Consider the following 19,276-nt stretch of genomic DNA (forward strand, 5'->3'; position numbering starts at 1 on the left):
GGGGCTCAATTATGCGCTAATCACCCGCGAAGCCCCCAGCCGCCTCGCCCTGCAGGGGACGTGGCAGACGCATGAAGGGAGCGTTTTCAACTTAGAAGAAAAGTCGGCGCGGTCTGTCTGTCCGTCCTGAGAGCGTGGTCTGCCGAACTGCATGGCTTCTTCGTAGCAAGGTGAGGAGGAGACACTAACATTCACTTTGTGACTTCCTTGCACTATTTGTTATCTCCTGTGATAAAATATTTAAGTACTAGGTTTGCAACATCTTCAGAGGAACAGCACAAGAGAATGAAAAATTAAAGACAGAATTTTTTTAACATTTCAAAAACTTATTGTGAATTTTCTATAACTATTCAGAAATAGTCATAAAAAGTAGCTGTAAATTACTAAAAATTATGAGAACTATAAGGACCAAGTTCACAAATCATAAAAATCCCAGAGCTTGAAAAGACCATAAAGATCCAAATACAGTTAACTGCAAAATTTCCAAGGAGCTAAATTCAAGTCCCAGGTGCGGCTATGACCGCCATGTATCGAAAAAAGGAGTTCAGAACTAGATAAATACACTAAATAGAGTCAGAGCTAGCACACATGCTCACACGTGCATGCACACACTTTGAATTTCGGGGACCCAGGGTTGCCTTTCTCTAACTTTTTCAATGTGCCCCCTCCTTTCCTTTTCCTTCCTAAGTATTTACTCCACACCCATTCTCAGGCAAAAGCTGTTTTAAACAGTGGAGAGCGATCCCAACAGGGAACAAGCCCTTTTCTCTGAGAAGTCGGTGCCGCTGAAAGACTGGGGGCCCCGCTGCAGGACCCCGAGCAAAGCCCAGAGGCCCTTCCTACTCCACTGACTGGGACGGAGGAGCCCCCCCCCCCCCCCCCCCCGTGTCCTGATCAGAAGGTGAAAAGGAGACCATGAATCCTCAGGGAAAAGCAACACTTCTTGAAAGTACTTAATGGAAACCATTTTTACGTGGGTCTGACTGTCTCACGTATCATCAAATGTATTTCAAGAGGTAGAAAAAAATGACTATTTCTTATGCACCCTGCTGTAGGTTATTTGAGGAACTGCAGATTACCAGAGGAATTAGCTGAGTAATCCACATGGTCAGAACACTATATTTCACTGTAAAAGCCTAATAAAATATAAAAAAACATAAAAGTCCCTTCTGGACCCTTGAAACCTATCATTTCATTAACCAATGTCTCCCCAATAAATGTTTAAAAACTCCCTCTTCCCAAACTGTTAAAGGGAAGAAGCCTGTTGAAAATTCCGTCCGAAGGCCGCAGAAACCACACTCGCTGCAGGGAGAAACGTGCCCGGGCCGGGTTCGAGGTCCGCACTCAGCTCACATGAAGTCACAGGCACACACGGGTCAGTGTGGCCCCGAGCAAACCCGCACCGGCGAGGCAGCGCCCCGGCCTGCACCCCTCGCAGGCAAAGAGGCAGCAGCGACCGGGCCGCGGACGGCCTGCCGTGTGGGGGGCGCTCTGGTCCCCTCCTCAGGAGCCGCCGCTCCCTTCCGTGGGAAGGCAGGGCACGCACGCACGCTCTTCTCCCCGGTGTTCATTACGTCACTGAATGAACATGTTTTCCTCGTTACCACTAAAAATACCTAAGAACTGTAAACGTCAGACCATTCAAATTACAAAACGCTATCGTTACTCTCACAGTGGCCTCACGAATCCAGAGGTAAGAGCGTGTGCTCTACTTTGCACGGGATATTTCAGTGCATCTGTAAAGCAGAAACCGAAGCCGTGTCTCCTCCGAGTGAGAACTACAACTTGAATACCCGATTCCCCACAGCGCCCCACGTCTCGGGAGAGAAGCCAGGCCCCGCCGACTCCTTACTTCAGGTCCTGCAGAAGGTCCTTTGCATTCAGCATGGTGATTAAAGAGGTGGTAGCTGCAGGGATTATGATGATGGGTGTTCGAGACCCTGTCAAGACAAAATTTTAAGGGCAGCAAATATGTTATTGGCACTGAAAGAAATTATAGTTACTTTCCCAGTCTAAAGTTTGTACATTTGTAATTTTCAATCCGTTGCGCTAAAGAACATCTTAAGTCAGCAGTGAAATTCAAAAATCGTAACCACCAGCACGCCCCAGGCCAGGCCCACGGGCGCAGCGCCGGCCCCGGCTGTCACCTAGCTCACGCTCGGGAGTCACACGCACAGCCTCACCTTTCTTCTGGTTCGGGGGAGGTCTGGCTTGAGAAACTGTGAGAGAGAAAAATAAGAACCAAACTTCAGTGTTAGAAAGACCACATTCTTACTTTCAAGCTTAAAAAGCAAGGAAGGCCTAAAAATTATTTGTATTTACATATAAGCAGTTATAAAAAATTTAAATATATTGCTATTTTCTCAGATAATGTTATTTCTCTGCTTCATCACAACATTAAAATGGGCCCTGACCAGGGAGGCCCGGGGACTGAACGTCATCCCACAAAGAGAAGGGTCGCCCGTTCGATTCCCGGGCGGGGCACAGGCCAGGGTCGCGGGCCAGGCTCCCCGCTGGGGAGCGCGCGAGAGGCAACCGACTGCTGTCTCTCTCACACGTCGATGTGTCTCTCCCTCCCCTCTCTCTAAAAATAAATAAATGAAATTTTCTAAAAATCGTAAATGAAAAAACCAACATTCAACTGGCTTAGCCATCTCTCAGCCATCATTCTCACAGGAGTCGGCACCATGACCGACGGCTGAGCGCCACCCCGAGCCCCCCACTGTAACCAGTGCACACAGAGCACCCCCACCCGGAGGAGAAAGACAGGCGTCACAGGGCGCTCAGACCGAAGATAGCACCTTCCCTCTCTCTTCTTCCAAACGTCTTTTGTCTTTTGCATTAGAGAGAGCGTCACAGGCAGTGAGTCGTATAAAGGTCTGTATTCTCTGGAATTTCCCACACTGTTAATTTCCCACAATTGTGAATATATGTTGTAGAACGCACAAGTATTCATTTCTTTTCATCACTTGTATGCAACAGACTTTAAGATACACAGAAAGATGTGCTGGCACATTCATGGTGACACCAGCCTCGTTCAAGAGGAATGTACTTTAGGATAAATGGGGCAATGTATATGTTTAATTTTCAGTGTTGAGCCACATACTCAAAACTGACTGCCTTCTGTGTGCCGTGTACTGTGCTTGAGTATCTTCTCTGTCATAAAAATCTAGGAGATTTAAGATTCGAATTAACATCAGTTCTTACAAACAGATACCACTTTAAAGGAAGCACAGCATTTTTAGAACATGTTCCATTTTACAGGCGGTAAAACGCTGCATTTTAACCAACCCTTTGTACTCCTGGGCATGGCTAACTCACCGCGAGGAGATACTACTGCGCTCAGCAGCGTGCGTCTCCCAGACACACAAAGCAGAGAAGGGGACACCCAAGTACAAGCTCACACACATACGTGTTGATGGCAGCGTTCTCATCTCCTTGTTGCTGAGAAAAAGTACTACAACTCTTAAGTCAGTTTCAGAGACAGGACTCAGGGGTCCGTCTCACTAGCCAGCTCTGCCATCTGGGAGATAACACAGCCTCAGTAAGTCCTTGGTGTTTGCGGGAGGGATAAAGGGGACCTGCTGGAACCGGGGGCTGCTCCGCGTGACAAGGAGAGAAGAGAAGCGACATCCCTGCCTGAAACACCACCGCAGTGTCAGAGCCACAGTGGACTCGGGGACTGAGAAGAGCCACTGGAAGAAACAGACAGACATAAAGGCTCGCACAGTAAGCATAAAGTTGAGAGGTTCGGGCCCCCCAGTTGGGGGCATGCAAGAGGCAACCCATGGACGTTTCTCTCTCTCTAAAAATAAATAAGTAAAATCTTCAAAGAAAGATACGCTGATCCAGAGAACTACTGATGGTTTACACGTGAGTCGTGGTGGTGGAGACTGAGAGAACTGATGGGTCTGGAACGCAGAAAAGGCCGATCCGACAGAGCTCAGGACTTCAGCAGAGAGGAGCAGCAAAGCCGAAGAATAAGGAGTAACTGCCAAGTTTCGGGCTCAAGAAGCAGAGTCGGTGGCGGTGCCTTTTGCTCATGAAGCAGGAAGTGGGAAGCAAAGCATCCGGGGAAGAGACCAGGGAACAAGGGTTCTACACCAGCCTTAAGACGCCCATGGCCTGTCCCAACGTCAGGCAGTGCCACGAGATGCCATAAATGGTGAGAGGTCAGAGGGGATGCCGGGACTGGAGACACAACCTGGGAAGCCGCCGCCCAGCAACTTAAAACTCTGGAGGGAGGTACTCCGGTGACACCCGCATGATAAAGTGGCGGCGGAACCACCCAAGTGACCTGCGTGCACCGCACGGCGCACAGGGGCGGCCTCTCCCCTCCACGTGAGCACGAGCAGGCAGGCTGGGCGGTGAGCCAGTACCCGCGTCAGACGGGCCGGGAAGTGAAGGCAAGAGTTACGGCTGAGGGAGTGAGATGCGCGTGTGTGGGAGCAGAAGGGGGTGGGGGGTCGGGGGGCGGGGCAGGGCCAGGGGCCAGGCTGTCCAAAGGGAGTGACGACAAGTGTCTCAGCGGGGCCGGCTGCTTCACGGGAGGCGTGTGCCGCGTCCATTCTGCCTCCTCCCTGTGCTCACTGCAGCTTTGTAAAAAGCGATGCTTTAACCTCAGGGATGAAGAACACAGACACCCGCAATTCTGAGCCACAGGGCTGCCGTCAGTCCGCTACCACGATGGCTCTGCGCCTCCAACAGGAAGCCACCCCAGCACGGGCCTCGGACAGGGAGCCGGGGAGTGGGGGCGACATACACGCTGCCTTTTGAAGCATTTTTCTAAAATTTAAAAACCATTTTCTTAAAAACTTTCTTTACCTCTTCAACTCTACCTATTGTCATGCACATGTTCTTATGCTATTACTTTAGAAATATTTTAAATAAAATATTGATTCCTTCAAAACATTATAAATAGCAAAATTTTTTCACTCTTGTGATCATTTAGGGGGAAAAAAAACAAAACACATTCTATTTTTACCTGGTCTTGGTACAGGCTGTGCTGCGGGAGTCTGGGTCTTCCGGGCCGATGCACCCTCCTTTAAAAGAAGAAAACATGATATATTACATCAAAGTTTCTTTATATAATAAACACTTTCATTTATTTACTGCAAATAAATGACTGATTGAGTTGCCTCTCAATCAGTCACCCCACTGAACATGCTATGGTCCTAAGAGTTAAAAAAAAAACCCTTTCCTTATTTTTTATGCTGTTGGTCATAAGGTAGAAATAAAAACTTAAGTGGGAAATAAATTTAAAATTGTTACTACAGAGTAGTTATTATAAGGATATAATATTTCTCAAATATCCAATGATTTGCTCAACTGCTGACAATTGTAACATCTCGGATATGCCATCACCTGTTTTTTAACCAATTCCATCTTTTTCCCCTTTAAACAGTTTCAAAATGATTAATTAATATATAACCTCACATTATAAAGATATAAACATTGTTACTTTGCATTAAAAACCACAGACACTTCATACTAAATGCCTTTAAAATATTCAGGAAAAATAACCTCCCTTACAAAGATGAGATCTGTTATATTTAGAGTGGCTGAAAATATCTTAAAACTGAATAACAAATCTCAACTAATTACTAAGCATGTGATATATACAAGGAAATAGCTAAGAGCTGAACTTTATCCATTATTGACTCAGGGGTAGATGCCACAGGCAACCTGACCTGAGTTCAGAACAAAGCGGAGGACCATCTTCCATCTGTACACACTGCAGGCAAATCCCCAGGAAAACTCAGCGCGTGTCTGGCCCCATAAAGCAGACCTTGCGGCCCGATTCTGTTTTAGGCCTATGTGATTCTAAAGAAGGCCTCCGCCCGTGCACGGCTGCGATGGGCCCCTGCCAAGGCCCGCAGAACTTGGAACTAGTCCTCGTGGTTTCTGAAGACTGTCCCGCGGACTAGACCGCCTGCCAGGGCCCCACTCACTGACCTTCACTACCTGTGTCAGCCAACAGCTCAGGTAACTTTCTGGAACACCTTGTAGGAAGCAGTACTGGCCCCTGCCCCACCCTCTGCCCCAAAGCACCCCTGCATGCAGCAAATGGCCGAGGGAATTCCGGGGAAATCGCTAGGCTCCTGGGGGCCCGAAGTCTACCACCAGCATGCCCTCCAAGTGTGTGCCCGATCACTGCTGACCTTCAGCGCTTACATCTTCCCTCGGGGTCGTGAACAGTTTCCGTGAATTAAAACAGATCAGGTGTGTACCATGAGTTCTGGAAGAGACACTTAAATCCAGCTCTGCTTGGAAGTCAACAAACGTCTAATGCCTGTGGCCCCCGGTGGTGAGGGGAAGGCGGAAGGCAGGCAGGGCCGCCCGGACGCCTGTCACTCAGACAGAGAACTGCCATCGGGCTAACGCCGCTTTGTGAGTTCAACGAAAGTAAAACGGGTTCGCAAATCATCCACTGCCTTCAAAGGGAAGTTCTAAACTCTTAATAGACAATTTTTTCTTCAACTAGGAAAAGTATTTACTAAATTTAAATAGCCAAAATATGGCATTTGTCTAAATCTCTTAATGTGATCAAAAAGATTTCCTCTAATTTTAAGTCAAAACGGTCAAGAGATATAAACCCCGAGCAAACTGGGTGGACTGATCACAGTAAAACTAGAACGGGCTCTGAGGAGCTGTCCAAGGGCACGTGCAGAGTCCTGGAGGGAAACCAGCTCCGACCCCAAACACGAGGACCCGTCCCCAGCACCGGGAACGACAGGGAGAGGGGTAAGTGGCTCTTCGGCAGGGCAGCAGCTCAAACACCGGGTGGGCCCAGAAGTCCGTGTGGGTTTTCCGTGAAATAAGACACGTTCTCCATTTTCACCATTAGCCTGACCGATGTGGATGGTGTGAGGGTGTCAGCTCTCGCCCACACGGCAGAATGCTGATGGCTCTCGATCGATGTCTCAACAGGATCGCTATCAACGTCAGCTGGTCTACATGACCGGGGGCCACCGTCCCGTGAGAACGCTCCAGCACCAGGCATCTCAGACCCTGTCTGACACGCTCAGCCAGTCACAGCACCTTCTCCTTACTCTGCACGATTCTTTTGCATTTCAGCTGTATTTTTACCTTTTTTGAAATAATAGAGCATCATATGCCAAAAATGTTGCATATTTTCTTCCAGCTTCAATATTAAAATAGCTACCTCAAAATTCACTAGTTTTGATAAGTTTTTTAAATGCACACTGATAGGACAGCTGCCATAACACAATACAATCTACCAAAATTGTTTCAAGTGAAGTTAAAGACAACTAAGCGCTACTAGAGCCATCGTACAGAAAAAACTGAACAAACGTTTAGCGAACCCAACGAATGCACTGCATTTAGGGGCCAACTATTCACACTAAAGCACAAACAGGAATGGAGACCAATGCAGGGAACAGCGGACCCCTCCCCCTTCTGCCGGGACTCAGGGCCTCTGCCTGTGCTCAGGGGGTGAGGTCCCTCGCACGGCGTGCGCTGCCCGCCCCCTTCTCCCTCGTCCTTCTCGCCAGGGACAGGGAGTTGCATTTATCTAGATGGACAAACGGATAATGCAAGTCCACGGAATGCCCTGACGGACTCACCGTGCAGGGACCACCCCAGCACTTCCGACTGCCCGAGGGCGACAACTGCTTCCCGAGGACCCCGGGGAGCTAGGAGTCAGGAGGCGTGAGCAGGAAGGAGGGACACCTCACTTAGAGTCGAAGGAGAAGGCCGAGGGGGTGGAGTGCTCACCCCCCCCCCAACACCTGCTTTCCTCCAGCACACTTGCTTTCGGGGGCCCCTCCCAGCTCCCCTTTTTTCCATAAAGGAAGGTTCCTCTCCTCTATTCTCGGGACCTGCCTATGGTTTGTCTCAGCTTTCATGTCCCAAACTGCCCTTTCTCTGCCATTCCTGAACAAGCCCAGGGGTGCTGGGAAAGTAGCCCTTTGAGCTCTCACGCCGAGAAGGGTACGGCAGGCCCGGGCATTGAACCCCGACTCCCTGAGGGCCGTTGGGACAGGCCCAGGAAAATGCTCAAGCCGACCTGGACAGCTCTGGCTGCTGCGCCCTCAGTAAGGACACCCTGTTTTCCCGTCAGGGGCATGTTACAGGTTAGAAAACACTTAGGCAAGTAGAAACTACAAGACATAAAACTTAACAGAATAGCTGCCAGTTTGCCGAGTCTGATGAAGGAACTCATCACATCTCCTGGGCAAGTTCGGCCACACATTTCAGATGTTAAAGAAATCAGACTACAGGGAGAACCCCTACACACTTGCTTCTCCTAAGGTTTTACGGGTTCTCTTGGCTAGAAACGTGCAGGTGGCTAGAAAAGAACGTCTGTACCTCGTGCCTGCTCTGCTTTCCTGTACTTTGTGGAATTCTTAAGCAGTTTGACTTGAACTTAAAACGGAATGCAGGTGTACCTCCAAATTTAAAGGGAGTTCCATTAAGTACGAAGGCCCCCTTTTACCAGTTTTCAGGAGTCTCTTTCCCGTATAAACTCTTGCCCTCTAGCAAGCAGAGGCTCCAGACAATCCTGGCGGTGCCCACCCACCAGCAGGGGACCCGTGGGGCGCTCTGAATAACCAAGACCCAAAGGAAGTTCCGCGGGACACCAGGAGAGGCGCACCAGAGGACGTGGCTCGGACGGCCTCACCCTTCCTGGGGGGAGGGCCGGGACTACGGCGAGCCCATCTCCGCCCCCCTAACTGCAGATGCCGCACCCAGGGTGACGACGTGTCTCCGGGGAACAGACGAACGGGGCGAGCACACGAACTCCTTCCGGGCGCGCCGTCCGGGGGCTGGCCCAGCAGCAGCGGAGCGGCCCACGGGCGCTGGGCGGTCAGGAACAGAGCGGGAGGCCTTAGGGTCCCACCTTACCGCCCAGCTGGACCCGCCCCCTCACTGATTAGCTACATTTGGGGCGGTTATTTCACAGCCCTAGGCACGGCGTGGAGGGCACAAAGGCCGCGTCCGCAACGTCTCAGGCCGGCCAGCCGGCATCCGCGAGGACTGCGGGCCCGTGCTCAGCAGCGGCCACCGACGCCGGTGGCATGGCCCAGGCCGGTGTCAGGACTGCTGAGTAACGCGGGTCAGCTCAGTCAAGGTCGGCTGGTCTCAGCTGCTTCGAGGAGGCACTGCGCCTCCACCTAAGGTCACACACCCAGGGAGCGGCGGCAGGCGGCACAGGTGGGCAGAGGACGCCACGCCCGAGCAGCCTGGGTGACCACCTGGGTGTGCGTCCTCGCCCTCACTCGGGAGAGCTAGGGACGCCCACGCCCGGGGTCTTCGGCTTCCCATTCACAAAACGCCCTGCGTCCCTCCCAGCGTTTCTAGGGCAGTCCCGTGCATTCCTACAAGAGTCCTAGCATTGCTACACTGCATTTCATCGGCTACCCTACAAATGCAATGGGCAAAAATTCAAAGTAGCAGCGGGCCTGGCGCTAAATTTAGAAAGTGAGCAGAGCAGCCCATAGCTCTGGGAACGCCCACTTCTGTCCCCACCCGCCTCCAGGCCCGCACTCCCAGGGCCAAAGCCAGGACCACTGTGGCTGCGCGCTGGGCGAAGGTGGGCTGTGTGGCTTCTGGAATATTTAGAAGGTGCTTCAAGAAGATGAAAAGTGGGCTTATGTTTGGAAAACTGGTTAACCCGTGTTCAGGGGAAGGAGCCCTCTCCTTGGTCAGCATGTGTCTACAGGAGCTGTCTGAAATAAATTCCAAGGAACACACCATTCTTGGTTTATCAATCAATCAGTTCAGTCAGGTCTTCTCCGCCTCGCCACACCACGGACCCTCTCCTTCTGCTCCTCCACTACCTTATAAAGGCTGGTCAAGTGGGAAAGCCTCAGCCTCTAGATCAAGCTGTGGTGGACGCTCCTGAATTGCATCTTGCTGCTGAAACTTCCTGAACTTGAGAAGTTACTTCAACATGTGACAGAGGAAAAGAAATAGACAAAGAGAAATATTACAAGGACAGCAGAGACAAGACATTAAAGTGGCTAGAAAAAAAGGTTAATCAGACTATGGCAGCATTAAAAACCAGTAACATACACATCAGTGCCCGGGCAGAGTCAACCGCACCTCCGGTCACCAGAGTCCCAGGTACAAGGAAGAGGACTACGTTCACTATGTTCACGGTCTGGCACTTGGTTATAACCCTAAAGAACTAAGTAATGCCTTATTTAAATACTTAAAGCTTCCAGAAACTTCAGCTTCACTGTCAAACCCTCCATTAAAGGAGGTGATCAGTTGAGCCCAGAGAAGCAAAAGGAGATTATACTAAGTTCAATACTAAAGATTTGAAGACTGAAAAGAAAAATAGCAAAATGGCTGCAGCTCAGAGGCTTTGGCTAAAGTCGACGAGACTGGAAATGAAAAGTATTGATTCCTTTTTTGGTGCAAACATTTTTTTAAAAGTTGGAAAGACTTAAAACTTTGAAGATGAAACCCAGCCAAAACATTTGTCGCTTCTGTGTCCCGTCTGTGTCCTCCCCCCATGTCACCGCACTCCTCGACCCGCTATCACCACTCTTTGAAATAAACAAAGAAATTTTTAAGGTGGTTTTCAGATTCACTTCATTCACTTCAACATTTCTTTGTATTTGAACTTCATGTTCCTGGACAAAATACGGAAAAGTAACTGTGTAACTAAATGGCCTGTAGACTTTGGAGTCTGCTTTGATACTGAAGGTAATCCAGGAACTAGAATTAATCTCTAGCATCTCAATTTCCTCAATAAACCAACACGTGACAATAAAAAATTAGATGAACTGTAAATCTGTATTGAAACAACAGACATTATGGGGAAGAAAGGTGGGTTCCAGGGTATATATGACCCCATGCACACAACTTGAGTGCCAACTCTATAAATTTGTAGGAGTTAATGTCCCTAAAGTCTGAGAAAATACTGGTAATTAGAGATAGTAAAGGAAAAAAAAGCACAGTGCCCCAATCCCCTGCAGAAAAAAAGGCAGTAAGGTGCCTAGGAGACGGGTCAGGCCGAGACACTGGAGGAGCCGGGCTCACTGAAGCATCTGCCTCACGGCGCGTCCCTAGCCCGTCCTGAAATGTGAGGAGAAGCAGGGACGACTAGTGAAACCTAACGACCCACCAAGAAGCCCCCGCGCAAGGGTGCCGTATCAGCGACACCGTTCTGTCGCTGGCTATCATACGTGTAATGTTAAAGGGAAAAGCAGATAAAAAAGAAACGCTCGCATTAGAAGTGCTTAAAAATAGTTTTGCTGCCTTTAAGAACATCAGAAACCACGTAAGAGGTAAAAAACAGAAAAGGTGAGCTGTATCACACCATGTGTCTGTAAAGCAACCCAGGGCAGCTGACTCATATAACCCCCCCAAAAGGGGGGCTCGGGGAGGTTGGGGGGCTAAGTTACAGATAAAAGAAAACGGCCCCTGAGTCTTGATCGGGTATCTGTAAAAGCGAGGCAATCTGAGGGGGGGACTCAGGGGAGGGAACGCACTGAAGGGGTTAAATCGGATCAAGTTACACATAAAAGCTCGCATTTCTTATGCCCTATAAGACCATGTAAAAACATGAAAATCAACATCTAACACAGAACGTTTAGAAAGCCTGTGCTTAAGCATTAAAAAAGGTGAAGAATAAAATTGTAAGCGTTCATTTCCAACCATCCCACCCACTCCCCTATGGCGCGTCGCCACACTGACACCGAGTGTACATCACACGGGAGCAAACCGCTGCGCTTCTCCCTACCTCGGGCTTTTCGTCCAAATTAATGCGAGCCATCACGTGGGGCTCAGCCACGGTGACGTGGAATTCTGCTCTGTCAGAGAGAACATCTGTCAAGCCCGGCTTCAAACTGCTGCCTGCCCGAGCAGCAGCCGGGGAGCGCGGACTGCCCATCGCCGGCGAAGGAAGCCCAGGCCACGGCCCCACGCCCTGGCCCTGCCCGCGGAGGAGCCCGGCCCGGCCCCGCGGCCCCGCCGGCGCGCCCCGTCCCAGCCCGGCGGCCGCCCCCCGCGGCCCCGCGTCGCCCCCGGGAACATGGACTCTGCCAGGGGGCGGCGGCTCTGCGCGGCGCGGCCCGGAGCCCGGCCGACCTAAGGGGCTTGCAGGCTCCGCCCGGCGGGAGGCAGCGCCGCGCCAGACCCCCCGGCGGCCGGCCGCGGCCCTTTTGTCTGGCCCGGAGGAAATGAGAGGAAGGGGACGCGCCCGGAGACCAGCGCCCGTCTGAAGGGGGAGGGAGCCGGGGACCCGGGAGGCCGATGGACGCTGCGCTCCCCGGGCGCAGCAGGCGGAGCCCCGGGATGTGCGCGCGTCCGCGGGCGCCTTCCTGCTGAAGGGGCGGCGAGCGAAGGCGCGGCCAGCGGGCACGGACCTCTCCACGCAGCCGGCCTGGCCGAGAAAGGTACGTGGGGGCCCGGGGGGCGCTGGGCACCGCACTGTCGGCCCCCGGCTGCGGGCCCGGAGGCACCGGGGTCTGGTAGCCAAGCCCCGCAGCCCAGTGCCCTTGGAGGCGCGAAGGGCTGTCAGAGCCTCTTCTCTAAAGTGTGTCACTGTTCAGAGCCCAGGCTGTCACCACCGTACTCCAGGGGCCAGGGCGCCCGGACTCATCACAGATCACGGGCGTGCGGCAGAGAAGGCAGCAGCACTCAGGTGTGCTGCGAGGGCTCTCAGAAATCAGAACCGAACAGGACAGCAATCCTCTACCAAATTAGGTCAAACGGAACCCTTCCCTAGCTCGCGAGCACGGTGCTCCCTTAAACATGGCCATCGGGAGACAATGCAGTGCAATTACATGCGAGAGTATCGAAGGGGATCTTAACGGCGCGAGCTCTTTTCAGTCCTTTTAAAACAGAATCTTAATATATAGCAGCTTTTAGTAACAAAGCCTTCCCTCCCCAAGCAGAGATAAGGAACCCACCCAGGAGAGCACCCCCAGACGCCGGGCATCAGAGCGGCCGGAGACCAGGGCAGGCATCTGCACAGGCTCCCAGAAGCCGCGGGCTCACGCACAGCGCTGCCCGCGGGGCAGCAGCCAGTGTTCCGAAGGCAACTTGAAACAAAGAAATAGCAATAGTTGCTGAAAAGGCCCCCCATTCAAATAGTGAGCTTCTATTTTAAGCAACAGACTGCTTCTAAAAGATCACGTATAAGGTTGTTGTTCTTGGTAATGATTTTTGAAATTCAAAACCATAATACAAAAACACTCTGATATCAAAATATCCGTAAATAGCACTACAAGGTCAAAAATTAAACATAAAAGTAGCCACTGTGCTTTCAGGCTTTCCCATGTGTAGTAACGAGCTACTGCCATGGTGTGTATATGCAGGGCAGAAATAAATCTAATAAACTATTTTAGCAACGACCACAGTTACAATAGCAGCTCATGGTTCAAGAACTCAAGGATATTTCTAAAATTTTTTACAAATCTATCAAAGATCTTAATTTTTGCTCAATTTCACAGCAAAACTCAATAGGTATTACTTCATAATCATAAAAGGCAAACGTTTGAAAGGCACGTGTAAGCATGCCATTCTAAAATTCAGATTAAACAAGTTTTATCAGGCCTGCTATTATTATATCTCAGCACCAACTCTCATTCGTAGCATGAGCTTTTATTCACTGCAGAATGAAATCGGGGGGTTGTAAAAATCTCAAGTATTTTTAGTGCTTTTATCTCTCAATGCTAAAGCCGCCAGTCAAACGTTTTCCTATGCCCGGTATCTCAGAAGCGTGGCATTTTTCAGCCCAGCACCCCTGAAACCTAGGACTGCTTCAGCAAAACAGAGGAGCCAACCCTTTCAACAGCCAAAGGACAAAAACAGTGCGTGTGTGCGTGTGTGTGTGCAGTAACTGAAGATTTTACAGTAATATTCTCTCCACGAACTTTAACCCATAAGACATGAACACACATTAATAACTTGAAAATAGTATCATAAAAAATACAGAGGAGATAAATCAAAGCCATTCCTATGCTGAAAATCCCCAAGTGCAAAGCTAATTAGCACGGCAAACCATTTTATCTTTCTTGTCTTGTTCCCACTTTCTAAGAAAAACAAAAATAAGGACAAAAACACAAGAGGAAGTTGAGAATAATTTTACCACGTAATAAAAGGTGGCAATCTTGCCTCATTTTTAAGCGAGACCTTAGAATGACTGGGCAACACCATCAGTAAAGACTCTTTGAGGCTGGACACAGGCACGGGTGTCAATGCGGCGGGCATGGCACACGGGCGTGATGGGCCTGCAGCCCTCGCATGCGGGCCGGCCCCAGGCACACGCAGACCGCGCGCTGCTGCGGGCACAGGGCCCGGTGCCCTGCCGGCTTCCGCGGCGCTGAAGCGACACGCGGGAGCCCCCCAGGCGTGTCGTGCCCACACACGGCCACAGCCGGGCCTGCGTCTGCCCTGGCTCACCCCTGCCCCCACACGGCTGACCCGAGGCGACGGCTTCTCCAACCATCCAATTTAAACTTTTAAAGACTTCAACCACTGGGACTGCAATCAGATTCCAAGCATTATTCTGTCAACAGAAAGCCGATACATTTCCATCTAGCTTTGTACTGTCTAAAATAGATTATCAAACTAATTTTAAAGGCAATTTTTCTTTCTTTTAAATTTATACCCAGAAACCTTACATCTACTTGTTTCTTTATGGGTGAAGAAAGAATCCTTACTATTTATCAAATGGGGAAGAGTGAGTTTCTAAACCAGAACTCTCGCTGTCATTTCCAGCTTGGCTCACTGCAGGGCTACGTTCTGCTGGTAAAAGGAGCAGCCCTGGTCTTCACTGTAGCAGTGTAAGATAAAAATGTGTGCAAATTCCAATAAATATCGAGCTAGATTGTTTTAAAAATCCCAAACCTAAAAAAATAAGTTTATATCTCACAAAATGATTAAATAATTTCCTACATTTGAGAAATACCATTACTTTGAAAAGTACTACATAATTTCAGATGCTATGAAATCATGAAAAGCTGGTGCCTGAGCTACCTGACACTTGACATTTGTTCTAATTCCCAGCTACTTGCTCCCTCTAGTGGTTTTTACTAGACGTACTTTCATTCACATCTCTCACACTTTCAAACAGTATTTAGTAATTCACAGTAGATATCTGAATTTCACTCTAAATTATTCAGTTAAATAAAGACTTTATTCCCTCCCAAATCATTAAATTTCATGTTAGAGTTAAGCAAATTTGGTATTAACTATGAAGCTTGCAATATCACAGGCTAAATGAATACGTGTGTGTGTGTGTGTGTGTGTGTGTAGTAATTTCAAATAAACAAATGTTCCTGCATTAAATTAACTGACTAGTTTTATTTTGCTTAAAGAAGTAATTTTCACAATAAAAAGTTGGAAAAACTTAAAATTACATACTAGTCTCCTCAAAAAGCATGGAAGCTGCAGCGGTTCTGTCCACCCCCACCCTCCCTCCATGATCCAGCAAAGCTAAGAATGAGCTGGAAGCCACGAGCACATCTGTGCTGTGCCCTGAACGACCCCGTTCTAACGTAACACGGCCAGTTCTTAGTAAGCAGTATCACGAACCCTCCGTAGTGACATCTCATCATCTTTTTAAAATGCCATGCCGGCAAAAGTCCTAAAAATGTAACAAATTCTCTACATGCAAATTTAGATCACAGCATAACTTGAGAATCTTTAACCACGCATTTAGTGAAATTTTAAATTCTAGACAGTTGGATAGGACAGTAACTAGTGTGAAAAGACTGTTCAAAGTGGGACATGGAGTGTGTGCCAAGGCCACGGGCAATTCCAGGGAACGAGGTGCTAGTGCCTTTTGAACCAATCTGGAGTCTCCGTGAAGATAACGATCTCCTGAGCACGTGATATTTGAAGTACAAGGTTAAAAATCAGAAAAGAGTGCTTGGCAACGTACTTTATTTCTTGCTGTCTTAGAACCCTGGGCTGAAGCTCCCAGGCTCTGAAAATTAATTTTGACAGGTGTGTCTTCTCGCTGACTTCTTCAGCGCAGCGGGGGCCGGTGGAGACTTGCCAGGCCAGGCAGTGTGACTCCCGGAACTCCCCGCCATCTCCTTGCCCTGTCTGTCCCCCAGCTGACACGTGGCCGCTCTCACAGAGCGCGCTGCTGACTGTGCGCACCCCACCCACCGTGTGTCAAATCAATTTTAATTAGTGCCCGCAAGTCTTCCACCTGCTTGCAGGCCTTCCTACCTGGCCTCGCGCAGAAACCTAGTGGCACTTCCTCTCCTCGGAGCACACGACTTCTGTCTAGACCTTTAACTCCGGTCCCCAGGACGTGCGGCCAGAGCTGCTGAGCCAGTGAAGTGGGAGAACAGGAAAGTGCTCAGTGGGCTGCAAGGACAATTCCCCAGAGGCTCCCCCTGCCCCAGTGGGCCACGGTGCCGGGGAGACACGCGACATGCTTTGCTCCCCGGCCGTCCTATGTCCGTAGTTTCGGAACGCGACGGGCCCCCATTCCAGCCCCGTCCCAAGGCCCCCGCAGGCAGCTCTGTGTGCTCCGCACCCGGTGACCGTGCGCGCTTTCTCTCTGCAGGATGACGATGACGGCGACGGCGCGGCCGAGTGAGCGCGCGGCCGCCGCGGGCCAGCCCTGACCGCGCGGACCCGGCCGCGCCCGGCGCCCACACCATGCTGCAGTGGCGGCGGCGGCCCTGCTGCTGGGCCAAGCGCTCCCTGTTCCGGACGCACCTCGCCGGCGCCCTGGCCCTGGCCTTCCTCTTCGCCACGCTCCTGTTCTTCAGTCCCCACGACTGGCTGCCAGGCAGGGCTGGGTTCAAGGAAAACCCTGTGACCTACACCTTCCGAGGGTTCCGCTCCACAAGGAGCGAGACAAACCACAGCTCCCTTCGGAACATCTGGAAAGAGACGGCTCCTCAAACTCTGCGGCCTCAGACTGCGACCAACTCCAACAACACGGACCTGGCGCCACAGGGAGTCACCGGGCTGGAGAACACGCTCAGTGCCAACGGGAGCGTTTACAACGCCAAGGGCACCGGACGCCCCAACACTTACCACTTCAAATACATCCTCAACGAGCCCGACAAATGCCAGGGGAAGAGCCCCTTTCTAATCCTCCTCATAGCCGCAGAGCCGGGACAGGCAGAGGCCCGGAGGGCGATCCGGCAGACCTGGGGCAACGAGAGCCTGGCCCCGGGCGTCCCGATCACGCGCGTGTTTTTGCTGGGCGTCAGTGCCAAGTTAAACGGCCCCCTGCAGCGCGCGCTGCTGGAGGAGAGCAGGCAGCACCGCGACATAATCCAGCAGGAGTACTCAGACACGTACTACAACCTGACCATTAAAACGCTGATGGGCATGAACTGGGTCGCCACATACTGCCCGCGTGTTCCTTACGTCATGAAAACCGACAGCGACATGTTTGTCAACACTGAGTACTTGATACACAAGCTGCTGAAGCCGGACCTGCCTCCCCGACACAACTTCTTCACCGGCTACCTGATGCGGGGCTACGCGCCCAACCGCAACCGGGACAGCAAGTGGTACATGCCGCCGGAGCTCTACCCCAGCGAGCGCTACCCCGTCTTCTGCTCCGGGACGGGCTACGTCTTCTCGGGCGACCTGGCGGAGAAGATATTTAAGGTCTCCCTGAGTATCCGGCGCTTGCACCTGGAGGACGTCTACGTCGGGATCTGTCTTGCCAAGCTGAGGGTTGACCCCGTACCCCCTCCCAACGAGTTCGTGTTCAACCACTGGCGGGTCTCCTACTCGAGCTGTAAGTACAGCCACCTGATCACCTCTCACCAGTTCCAGCCGAGCGAGCTGATAAAGTACTGGAACCACTTGCAACAGAATAAGCACAACGCTTGTGCCAACGCGGCAAAGGAGAAGGCGGGCAGGTATCGCCACCGCAAACCGCACTAGAAAGGACCTCTGTTTTCCCCAAACGTGCGATCCGTAAAACAGTGCTAAAAGCATGTTTAATTAAGATTGGTTATACCCATAGGACAAGCTTTAGTTAGAACTCATCACATAAAAGAATTCCAAAAATATTTTTTTAGTTTCTGAAAAGGTAATTCTTAAAAACACATTCTATAACAAAAAAGGTACCCCGAGAGGATCTACAAGAAGCAGTCTACGGGGATTCTGTGTATTAACACGCCACAACAAGCATGCACTCATCAACGGTTCGAGTCTTACATTAGGGGCCCATAAGATGTACTTGCATCTATTTTCCACACAAATTTTAATTTAAGAAATGGAGACAGTCAAAAGACCCTTCATTTTAGATTCAGTTTTGCATCTCAATATATACTGAAATGTAAATAAAACATCGCTGTCAATTTTAAGAAAACTTTGTAATTGTGTGAAGGACAAATTTTCTGGGGCCTATAAACTATATCCTGTGCAATAAGATTTAGTTGAGTTGCTCCAGAAACACATTTATAAAGTTCGGATGTTTCATCAATCCGTTCTCACCTAAGTACTTATTTAAAAGAAAACACAATGGAGATACTCATCTTCTTTTAGTAAGACTCACATATACTGGGGAAGTTATTTTGACATGATGTGATAAAATGTGAAAAGTCAATGTGTCTCAGGCTCAAGTTTTTATAAAAACAAAAAATTAAATGTTTCTAGACAGAAAAACGTGTCTTCTCCCTGGTGCAAGGGCCCCCCCGAATGCGCTGCCCACCTGCGCGGACGCTGGCCCCGAGGGAGAGCGCCTGCCCCCCTCCTGGCGTGTCTGCGGGACACATCGTGGTCCTCCCGCTGCAGCAGGAGTGACCACATCCTTCCAGGCACAAAGGGAACACCATGCTGCTGGGGACAGAGAAGGGGGGTTTTTAAGATGCACGTCGGCCACGCGGCAGCAGGTGTACGCACACCGACACCTCGGCCCTTCTCGGCGCCCGCCTCTTCCCGGGCGCCCGTTTACAAACCTGCGGGTCTTGATTTGGCAGATGATGCATGAGTGGCACCACCAGTTAAAAACCTTTGGGGGGAACGGGAGGAAACTTCAAATGTTGGATGAACCCTTGATTCTAGGATGAACAATGTATACAATGCACTTTTATCAAGTTTTTAATAAAAAAGGTAAACAAGAAATCTTTACTGAGTGTTATGGCACAAATATTTTCACAGTAATTCCGTTTGTTCCACTGCAAAATTTAAAATCAGAAAATACTAAACCTACTAAGTGTAAAATAGTTTTTGTTTCCTATAACTATGTAAATGTATTCATCTTAAATCAGTCAGGATGTTACTTATCCTAATTCTAATAATGATCATTTGTGTCTTCGATTCTGAAGATACTGCATCCAAACAGAACTGCAGCATTTGATGAAGT

At 50.2% G+C, this 19,276-nt stretch overlaps 2 protein-coding genes and 1 pseudogene across 2 annotated transcripts in view; 2 read left to right on the forward strand and 1 right to left on the reverse strand.

Moving 5' to 3' along the window:
• CDC73 (cell division cycle 73) overlaps positions 1 to 19,276 on the reverse strand; it is a 58,944-nt gene that overhangs the window by 12,390 nt on the left and 27,278 nt on the right. Inside the window, exons 11-13 of the mRNA XM_090263489.1 lie at positions 4,985 to 5,042; positions 2,184 to 2,219; positions 1,853 to 1,940 (exon numbers count right to left, since the gene is read on the reverse strand). Coding sequence (XP_090119615.1) covers positions 1,853 to 1,940; positions 2,184 to 2,219; positions 4,985 to 5,042 — 182 coding nt within the window. The remainder of the gene's footprint in view (positions 1 to 1,852; positions 1,941 to 2,183; positions 2,220 to 4,984; positions 5,043 to 19,276) is intronic.
• Positions 6,919 to 10,312, forward strand: LOC149992305 (ribonuclease H2 subunit B pseudogene; annotated as a pseudogene).
• B3GALT2 (beta-1,3-galactosyltransferase 2) lies at positions 11,999 to 19,041 on the forward strand. Its single transcript, XM_090263487.1, has 2 exons — positions 11,999 to 12,371; positions 16,505 to 19,041. Exon 2 carries the CDS (start codon positions 16,600 to 16,602, stop codon positions 17,848 to 17,850), a length of 1,251 nt encoding a protein of 416 aa, XP_090119613.1. The 5' UTR covers positions 11,999 to 12,371; positions 16,505 to 16,599; the 3' UTR covers positions 17,851 to 19,041.

This window comes from Furipterus horrens, unplaced genomic scaffold (assembly GCF_987537825.1).
Source record: "Furipterus horrens unplaced genomic scaffold, mFurHor1.1.pri manual_scaffold_15, whole genome shotgun sequence".
Lineage (NCBI taxonomy): Eukaryota > Metazoa > Chordata > Mammalia > Chiroptera > Furipteridae > Furipterus > Furipterus horrens.

What these genes read in the sequence shown, in the direction of transcription:
- B3GALT2 (XM_090263487.1), top strand. Translation starts at nt 16,600, where the DNA reads ATGCTGCAGTGGCGGCGGCGGCCCTGCTGCTGGGCCAAGCGCTCCCTG.